The sequence below is a fragment of the Zea mays genome, chromosome 7 (genome assembly GCF_902167145.1).
Source record: "Zea mays cultivar B73 chromosome 7, Zm-B73-REFERENCE-NAM-5.0, whole genome shotgun sequence".
Classification (NCBI taxonomy): domain Eukaryota; kingdom Viridiplantae; phylum Streptophyta; class Magnoliopsida; order Poales; family Poaceae; genus Zea; species Zea mays.
This window is the reverse complement of record NC_050102.1, coordinates 83,164,576-83,174,999: the sequence shown is the minus strand read 5'-3', so window position 1 is coordinate 83,174,999 and position 10,424 is coordinate 83,164,576. Positions and strand designations below refer to the sequence as shown.

Here is a 10,424-nt window from a genome sequence, read left to right as displayed (position 1 = left end):
GGCCCATTCGTATCGACCGGATTGGCCTGTTTCCAGGCTCCTTCTAGGTGAAATAAATTGGTCCGGTTTGGAATTCGGTTGGGCCATTTCAACCGTTCATTTAGGCCTGAATTGGAAGCAAAACAGGCCCGGTTTGAACTTTCCCCTCCCTCCATGGCTCGGAACAAAACCTTTTCTCCTCATGATAGAATCCTGGTCACTATAGCACAATTTCACCAGGTTTGAGTGAACCATGTGGATCCACTCTATTTTGGTCAGGAATAAAAACACGTCTGTTTTCAAACCGTAACAAACGAACGGGCCCATGCTTTGTTTGAGTACTTTAGTATTGGCCCCAATCCACATGTGTTGTGGTGAATTGTGGTGTAAATTAGTTTAAGTTACACCACAATCCACCTCAATACATAGATTGAGGTCAATAATAGAGTACTAAAACTAGGCCTTAATCTTCTCCAATTCAGACGTAACCGAACAAGGCCTGAGTGGGATCTAGGAATATTAGGGCCCGTTTGGCAAAGCTCCAGCTCCTGCTTCTTTAGCTCCAGATCTTGATCCTCGTGAGGAGCTGATCCTCCTGATTCTCCTAGAGAATCAGAATCATTTTTAAAACCGTTTGGCAAGTAAACTGATTCTTGTCCGCTGAGAGTTGGTGGTCTGTGGCGATTGTCTGTTTTACCCTTTGCAGTTCAACTTTGTTACAAATCAATAAGTATGATGCATATACGGAAAAAAATTATGAAACAATAACATATAAAATATTCCCATCATAGTAGTGCATAAAATGGTCTTAAATGTTTAATCCATAAATTGGCTCGTTATATTTTTGTCCAATGGCAATTGCGGGTAATTTCGATCAAACTTTAAGGGGAGGTCCATATTTGGTTGGTTGAGGAGCTGTTTTAAGGGAGGGTGGAGCGGGTTTTTTTAGATCCCACCTTTCTTCACAAAAACGACTCCTAATCTTTCAGCTCCACACGAGAATCAGTTTAAAAAAATACCCGTTTGGCACGGCTCCTCCAGATCCTCGCTTAGAATCAGGAGCTGGAGCTGTGCCAAATGGGCCCTTAGTGTTTGGTTAAACGCCAACGCATAGATATTCCTCAATCTAAACCGTATGGTTTCTCTATAATTTCTGTACGAAGTAGCGGAGCTCCTATTATTTTTTTTTCTCATTTAGCAACATACCATACTGAATTGTGATATGTAGAGTGCACGAGCCAATTCAGTTCAAAATAAAAGAGAAAATTAGCATAATCTAGGGCGAGCAACGTCACCTATCCTTTCTGCCTCCCTCACTTTCCCATGTCAGCAACCCAACCCACATCCACCGGAAGATGAGAGCTCCAGCTCCAGCTGCTCCTATTCCCGCGCTGCTCTCCCGCTGCTCCTCGCCTCCCTCCTCGGCCCCGCGCCGCCTCCTCTCCTCCTCCCGCACGCCAGCCGCCTGCTGCCCGCCTCCGGCAGTCGTCCGCTCTGTCTCCGTCGATTTGCTGGCGGTCGCCGGGGAGCCGGCTGTCGCAGGCGCCCCCTCCGCAACGCCGTGCCGTCGCCTCATCCTCCTCCGTCACGGGGACAGCGCCACCGGGGGCCGCTTCACCAGAGGTATGTTTAAACGGCGGCGTCTTGTATGCCGTTTCTACACGCTAGCTAGCTTCCGCTATCATGTTGTACCTGTTGCCTCTAGCAGTGGGTTTTAGACTAATTGAATGTAGTGGTATAGTGCTGTTGTAGTCTGACCCAAATGCGTTATCCTTTTTGGTTGGCCCTCTGCATTTCTTTTTTGAAAAGCAGCGTTTAATATGTGTCCTGATGTCAGATCATGACAGACCTCTAAGCAAGGCTGGGAGAGCTGACGCAATCAGCGTCTCTAATAAACTCCAACAGATGGGATGGGTACCCGAGCTTATTCTCTGCAGGTGTGTTTCAAGTTCCAATTTATGGAAGACAGTGAATCAATTATCGTGGGTTATACCATATACCAATATAAATTATGAAAGCTTCATGGCGCAATTAGTCTCTGTTACCTAATTGAATCGGTTTGTATTTTTTTTGTTTCATTAAGTTTGTGCAAATTCTGTTGTATCTGTTCAGTTTTCTAATGTTTCTTTGCTGAAAATTATAGTGTGTCTTTATTGATTCAGTTTTTATGTCGTATTATTACCACCTTCTGCTTCATTTGTTTTGTTGTTCTTTCTCTCTTTATTTTCCTGGGAACGGTTTGATGTAGATCCTGCATTTGAATACGTATAGGTTGGTGTTCCTATGTTTATGTTTCGTCAAATATATATTGCTTCGATTCCTTTTGTGGGCCTTGTTTAAGGGGAATGACCTTGCAAAGGCTATCTATTCTATTACTCATCATCTTGCCTTTCTGGCCACAATTGCAACTGGTGCTTTTAAGAGAATGGACACGTATAGAATTCAATACCTCTATTACAATACCATCTTTTTATTCTGGTCATGTTATTTCTTTCTCGAGCCAAACTTTGTTTGCAGATTCTGACCTATTTATTTAAAATTTGTTTATCTGGAGAATGAAGATGATTAAATAATCGTTTGGTTTGGTCAATTAATATGCATAGCAATAGAATGTGCCATTCATGTTATTGTTGATAATAACTCTCCTTCAACACAGTGATGCAATGCGCACAAAGGAGACTCTTAAGATTCTGCAAGAGCATGTCCATGGATTGTCTGAAGCAGTAGTGCACTTTATCCCAAGTTTCTACTCAATTGCGGCAATGGATGGCCAAACTGCAGAGCATTTGCAAAAGGCGATTTGTGAATATTCGAGTGATGAGATCTTAACTGTGATGTGAGTCTTCCACAAACTTTTGTTGATTACCATTTGTTTTCAATGGATGCTTTGACTTCTAGCCTACCCAGCTTGCTTGGAACTAAAAGGCTTTATTGTTGCTACTGTTGTTGGATGCTTTAACTTCGTATCATTTTCCCTTAAGATCTGATATTCGTATCTCATTGCGGGACATAGCATGACACTTGTTTAGAATAACTACTCAGGTGCATGGGTCATAATAAAGGATGGGAAGAAGCCGCCTCTATGTTTTCTGGCGATTCAGTTTTGCTTGAGACATGTAACGCTGCGTTGCTAGAAGCTGCAGGCAAATCATGGGTTGAGGTCAGCATAATTATATTGACCCTATCCAAAGCATGCTTCTTTTCATCTTTACTGAATTGGTCTTATATAGTTTTATGTACAATCCAGCTGAATTTACTGAATTGGGCCATGACATGGTATGCAGGCCTTTTTTGTGGCTGGTCTGGGAGGATGGAAGCTCCATGGAATTGTAAAGCCATGAATTATTGTAACTAAAAGCTAGATGTAATTTTTTAGCTGTTTCTTAATTATTATTATTAACCTTTGTGTAGTGGTTTTTACATGCCACTGAAGCTTTCGGTCTGAAGGTATCAACATGGTTAGATAGATGAGATGAGATGAATGAATTCTTCCACGGTCCATGAGTTATATCGGTTCTGCTTTTGCACTAAGCAAAACTGAAGACCTCGCATTTCACTCCCTTCACCCAGAAACCTAAAGTGTCTGCTATTTATGTTTAAATATAGAGTATAAAATACAAAGATATATGTGTTTTGTTGGTTAGATGGGTGTGAACGTGAGTTTAGAGCCATTAAACCGGGTTTGACCTGTATGATTTTAGTTTTTTTATCATTTAAATGTGAGGAAACAGTGATGGAGCCACATGGTATGTTGTAGATGCCCCGACATACCTATGCAGTTCGACAGCGTGCATTCGTTTGTTTTGGAGCTTGTGTTTTGGGTATTTTCTACAATGGTTTTAGTAAAAACCTAGGAGCTTGTGTTTTGGACGATTGTCTACTCGTTTTATTGATATGGATTATTGGTCACTTGTTTTAGATTCATTTAGCATATTAAAAACAAGCCAATACAATTAAATTAAGCTTCTTCTTTATCCTTTAACTTATTTCTTTTGAAGGAGAAATTGATTAAAGGATGATGACATAAGGAATTAACAGAGAACAAGCAAAGGACAATAAAGATAGATGGTGCATGATATAAAGATAAAGCACATAACTTAACCTTATTAAACATTACTTCCTTTTTTTATTTAACAAAAGATTAAAAAATACTTTTGGCTCATTGGAGTTGTTGTAATACCCACTTTGTAAGAAGAGTCTAAAAATAGAAATTATATTTCTTTATACATATATGTGTCATCTATATTTATCATCACATGTGAACACTTCATTTGAAAACAAATAATTAATAAAAATGTATACCACTAAATTATACATCATGCTGGATTTTATTCTGTGTGCATTTTGTGACAACATAAAATAATTTGAAGAAGAAATATATTAAACTCCCAAAATAGAATTTAGAAAAGAGAAAGGATATAAAAATATAAATAATATAATTAAATTTCCAAAATTTGTACTTTTAAGGTCACAATATGATTTGAGAATAAAATTTGCACAAGATTTAAAGTTAAATTCGAATTCAAATTGATTTTGGGAATAGATAAAAGAAAATGGGAGGTAAAAAGAAAAAGAAAAGCAAAGCTAAACCTAGCTGGGCTGCCGTATCCCCCAATTGGGCCCATTATCTCTTTACACCGCGCAGCCCATTATCACCTCCGCACTGCGCCGACAAGCCGGGCCCGCGCGTCAGCCGTTCCGTTTGTGCTCGCTCCTCTTTCCCTTCCACTGGCGTGTGGGACCGCCTTGTTATCCGCTCAGGCGTGCAGTCACCGTTCTTCCTCCTCGCGATAAAGGCGGTCCTGAGCTCAACTAACTGTGCCCTCCTCCTGGGCATCGCGCGTCCACTCACCGAATCCGTCGACCCTATATAGCTGCGGGCAGAGCCGCCGTCCTCAGCTCTATCCCATAACCCTGCACACAAATCCACTTCCGCCATCGGTTTAACGTCGCCACCAGAGCGTGAGGGAGAGCCGCCGCCGTCGCGTTTACCGGTCGCCGTCGTAGAAGCTGTCGGTCGGGGTCGTGGAGTTCGCGGAACCATCGGAGGTCCGCACGGTAACGCTCCGGGGTACCGTGCTGTTGATTACCAGCGGCAATTTGACATTAGAGCCAACTTCCGCCGCGGTGCCACGCCCCGCCGTCGCCTGGGTCCTCGGTGCCCTAATCGCCGGTGAGCACCCGATCTCCGTTTTCGTACAGTCGTCCTCCTCGTTTTGCGCTAGAATTTGTGTAGTGGTTCGCACTAGGGGTCGGATCGAGGCGCGCGACGGCGATGCTCCGCCGTGTGGTGTGGCACGACGCCACTCCCCTCGGCTAGATGTGGGACGATCACCGTGAGCCGTTCATCTCGTTCGCGACGGCTCTGATCGTGTCTGTGGTCACGATTGTTGGGAACCGTTGATCCGTGATCTGATGACTCTAGAGGCATACCGCTTCGTCGCACTTACAAATAGATCTGTGCCACCCATGTGAGATCGGACGATCAAAGCGCCCACGAAATCATAACACTCACCGATTTAATCGTGGCCGTCTACTCGCGATCTGGCGGCCAGAAACCAGGAATACCCCTTTGGCCTGGCTTTCTAACATAAGAAACCCTATCCTTTTACTTAACCAACCCGCAGTCCGTGTAGCAGTAATCTATGTCTTGGGGAAAACTCTGGTTTAGCCCCTGACTTCTCTGGTTATTGAGGCGCCAGCCAGAGAAGGGAAAAATCAGATTAAATGAATTAGGAAATACATTTTTAATACAAAAACAATCCCTAGAACTTAATTAATTCATAGAAAATCCATATGAACTCCGAATTGGTCCATTTCAATTTCTAAAATTTTGTAAATTTAATTTTTATCACCTAGAGTCTCTGCTTTGTCATGAAAACAATTAGAAAATTTATTTCTCATTTAATCCCATTTCAAACACATTAAAACTTAGGAAATACATAACTTGAAATCTATAACTCCAAATTTAATGATTCCAGTTCCTATGATCTCATTTTAATGTGTAGATTTTTATTGTATATTTTATTTACCTGTTTTATGTGATGTTAATTTATGCTACACTATGTATGTATTGTGTTGATGCGAGTAGACGAGCAAGCCACTGTAGATTCTGAGGTTCAGCAAGTAGAAGTAGCTGAGCAGGAGCTCATTGAAGGCAAGTTGTGCCCTTGATCACTTAATTTTTTCCAGCCATGTTCTTATTAATTATAATGATCTGCATAGGTTAATTTTGATGGGATCCAATAGGTTACCCTAGTTTTGGTTATCTTTATACCTTGTCGCCACTGAATATTTTTGGGTAGTACTTGCTATTACTTTATGTGGATTTGGGTATGAAGATACTTTATTCATAATTACTCTTTTATTCTCTTTTATTATTACTGTTCATGTTAAGATCATTATGTTAATAGGAACATGGAGCGACCACCCGGGAAAACAGTGCTACCATAAGGGTTTAATGGGACGCCCTTGGCTGATTAACTAGGAAAGCTAGTGGATGTCTTTCTTACCCGAAAGGGGCAAGGGCAATAGGGGAGTGGTCAATGTAGGGAGGTCCTTGGGTTGATTTTGCTGCGATGGCGGTCAGGCGAAGGATTCTTGCACTGGAGCTTCCTATAAACTGTAGCGGGATTTCTGAAGATAGTGGAACTTTGTAAAGGCCTCATAGTGTTACCCTGCCTCGCCTCCTCGGTAGAGGTGTATGGGATTGGCCATCTCTTGGCAGATGGGTAACATGACTTGTGGGTAAAGATGTGCAACCTCTGCAGAGTGTAAAACTGGTATACTAGCCGTGCTCATGGTCATGAGCAGCTCAGACCCTCACATGATTAATTTATGGAACTTAAATTTAATTTGACATTTGCATTGCATTTGGGATTATTTTACTATTACTTTATTTATTATTATTAAGGTTTGGTATTTACTTACACTTAGTAATTGCTAATAAATTTTTGACCAACTTATAAAAGCAATGCTCAGCCTCAGCCTCTATTTTGTTGATCAGCCTTACACTTCACATGAACTCCCACCTTTGGTGAGTTCATGCACATTATTCCCTATGACTTGTTGAGCTATGAACGTATGTGAGCTCATTCTTGCTGTCTCACACCCCCCCACAGGAGAAGAACAGGTGGTCGAAGAGGAGCCGCCTAACACTGAGGCTTTCGACTTGATCTAGGTGGCGTCTCCCAGTCAGCTTTCTAGCGCCAAGGATGGATTTTAATCCTGTTATATTTATCTTTTATTTTTGTAAGTCTTCCGCTATGTAATAAATACTCTGATTATTGTGACATTTATCTCTATACACTCTGTTATTATATATGTTGTCTTCTTTGGCGCATGTATGAGATGCACCCGACTTTGTCCTTTAAAGCCCGAGTGTGACAGAAGTGGTATCAGAGCAAATGTTGACTGTAGGACGAAAGCTAGATAGAAATGGACAAACCCTTACCTACTTATCTTACTCTGTTTCATTCTACACTTACCTTAGTCTGATTCTCTCTATACTTATCTTGATCCTGTCTCACCTTCTACTGTTCTACTCTGATGATTCTTACCTTTTCTACTCTGAGACAAGATGAATTTCACACCTTGGAATCCTACATTTATGACCTTTTTAAGAGATAGGAGACCTAAGACAAAAATTAAAATTATTTTATCTATTAAAAATGTTGGTTGATTGTGTTGATGATTATTGCCTGATTTGCTTCTTTGATTGATTGAAACATTATAGTTGGGCATCTTAGCATGTACCACCATAAGGTAGTGTACTACCTTTAGTGGATAACACACTAATCTACTTAGCTAATAAATCCCCCGCAGTAACATTCCTCGTAATTACTTGCCTTGTCTATAATTCATCCTTTCTTTCGTCCCTTGTGTTTCTAACCGAGATGGGCTACCCCTATAGTGTTAGAAGAGAGCACTATAGACGTGATCCTTGGTATGTCGTGGTTAAGAAAGGTAAAGGCAGTTTATACACTATGCTAAAGGAACCATAGAACTCACCAGTTCCAAAGGAGAAAGATTTGAAGTTGGAATTGCAGTAACTACCGCCACCAAACTAGCGGCATTCTTAGTCGATGGGAAGTTTGTTGGTGACAACATCCGGGTGGTTAAGGATTTTCCGGATGTCTTTCCAGAGGAGTTACCAGGGATGCCACCAGATACAGAAGTTGAGTTTGTCATAGATCTCTTACCTGGAACTGCTCCTATTTCTAAATGGACATATAGAATGTCTGTAGAAGAGTTAAAAGAACTCAAGAAGCACTTAACAGAGTTGCAAGAGGCTGGGTACATTCGTCTGAGTCTTCACCTTGGAGAGCACCAGTTTTGTTTGTACAGAAGAAAGATGGATTGCAAGGGATGTGCGTGGATTAAAGGTCCCTTAATGGTGTCACTATGAAAAATAAGTATCCATTACCCCACATTGAAGATTTATTTGATCAGATGAGAGGTGCAAGGGTATTCTCGAAGATTGATCTCCGATCGGGTTATCACCAAATGAAGATTAGGCCATCGGATATTCTCAAGACAACTTTCTCAACCCGATATGGATTATATGAGTTCACTGTTATGTCGTTTGGATTAACTAATGCACCAGCCTATTTTATGAATCTGAAGAATAAGGTGTTCATGATCTGGACAGATTCGTCGTGGTTTTCATCGACGATATTTTTTTATTCCAAGAGTGACAGTGATCATGAGGAACATCTGAGATTGGTGCTACAGAAGCTACGAGATAATCAACTCTACGCCAAGTATAGCAAATGCGAGTTTTGGATTGGCGAGGTGCCATTCCTTGGACATATCATTTCTAATGGAGGGATATCATTGGATCCTGCTAAGGTCAAGGAGATAGTGGTGTGGAGCATACCCACTACAGTTATAGAGATTCGGAGTTTCTTGGGGCTTGTAGGATACTATCGGAGATTTATTGAAGGATTTTCTAAGATTGCTAAGCCTATGACCTCGCTTCTGCAGAAGGGAAGAGAGTTTAAGTGGGACGAGAAGTGCCAAGATAGTTTCGATCAATTAAAGAAGAGGTTGATGTCACCACCAGTGTTGGTTATGCCAGATCTGCAGAAGGGATTTGACATTTATTGTGATGCATGTGGCCAAGGATTGAGATGTGTGCTCATGCAAGAAGGACATGTGATCGCCTATGCGTCTAGTCAGTTGCGGAAACATGAATTGAACTACCCCACTCATGACTTAGAACTGGCACCCGTTGTGCATGCGCTTAAGATTTGGAGACATTATATCATGTGAACCAAGTGCCAAGTGTACACGGATCATAAGAGTATGAAGTATATATTCACTCAGAAGGATCTCAACCTTAGGCAACACCGTTGGTTGGAGCTTATTAAGAATTAAGATTTGGAGATTCACTATCGCCCGGGCAAGGCAAATTTGGTTGCAGATGCCTTGAGTCAAAGTTCATTAAGCTGTTGTTGCCCAGCTACCCGATGAGATTGTTGAGGATTTCAGGAGACTTAACCTGGGGATAGTTGCTCACACTGAAGGAGTTATTATTGATGTGGAACCTACCTTGGAGCAAGAAATCCACAAAGGACAAGTTGGTGGTGCTAAAATACAAGAGATTAAGGATCTTATTACGGAAGACCGAGGTCCGGAATTCATGGAAGATGAGCAAGGCACCGTGTGGTTCAAGGACAGGATATGTGTTCCTGATATTGAAAGCCTTCGTGAGACTATATTGAAGGAAGCCCATGACTCGGATTATTCTATTCATCCTAGGAGTACCAAGATGTATCAGGAATCGAAGCAGAAGTACTGGTGGTATGGATTTAAGAGAGATGTGGTTGCACATGTGGCTATGTGCGATGTGTGTTAAAGAGTTAAGGCTAAACACCAGAGGCCTGCTGGACTACTTCACCCACTAAAGATACCCGAGTGGAAGTGGGAAGAGATTGGTATGAACTTCATTACTGGATTGCCTCGCACCTCGAAAGCATACGATTCTATATGGGTTATTGTGGATGGACTGACCAAAGTTGCTCATTTCATTCCTGTCAAGACTACTTATAAAGGCTCTCAACTGGCAGAGTTATATATGGCTCGGATTATGTGTTTACATGGAGTACCAAAGAAGATAGTTTTGGATAGAGGATCACAGTTGAAAGGGAAATAGGCTTACACCTTTTCCTAATTGATTTTCGTGGTTGAATTGCCCAACACAAATAATTGGACTAACTAGTTTGCTCTAGACTATAAGTTTTACAGGTGCCAAAGGTTCACAATAAACCAATAAAAAGACCAAGAAAGGGTTCAAACAAAGAGAGCAAAATACAACTGAAGTGTGCCCTGGTCTGGCGCACCGGACTGTCCGGTGTGCCACCGGACAGTGTCCGATGCACCACCAGACAGTGTCCGGTGCACCAGGGAACCCAACTCCGAACTGCTCACCTTCAGGAATTCTG

The 10,424-nt window shown here is 41.7% G+C and overlaps 1 protein-coding gene across 1 annotated transcript; it reads left to right on the top strand.

Moving 5' to 3' along the window:
* The first annotated feature begins 1,307 nt into the window (after positions 1 to 1,307).
* LOC100279002 (Phosphoglycerate mutase family protein) lies at positions 1,308 to 3,468 on the top strand. Its single transcript, NM_001152078.2, has 5 exons — positions 1,308 to 1,602; positions 1,817 to 1,916; positions 2,636 to 2,815; positions 3,022 to 3,139; positions 3,264 to 3,468. The coding sequence occupies exons 1-5, from the start codon at positions 1,335 to 1,337 to the stop codon at positions 3,318 to 3,320; spliced, it is 723 nt and encodes a 240-aa protein (NP_001145550.2). The 5' UTR covers positions 1,308 to 1,334; the 3' UTR covers positions 3,321 to 3,468.
* Positions 3,469 to 10,424: the final 6,956 nt, after the last annotated feature.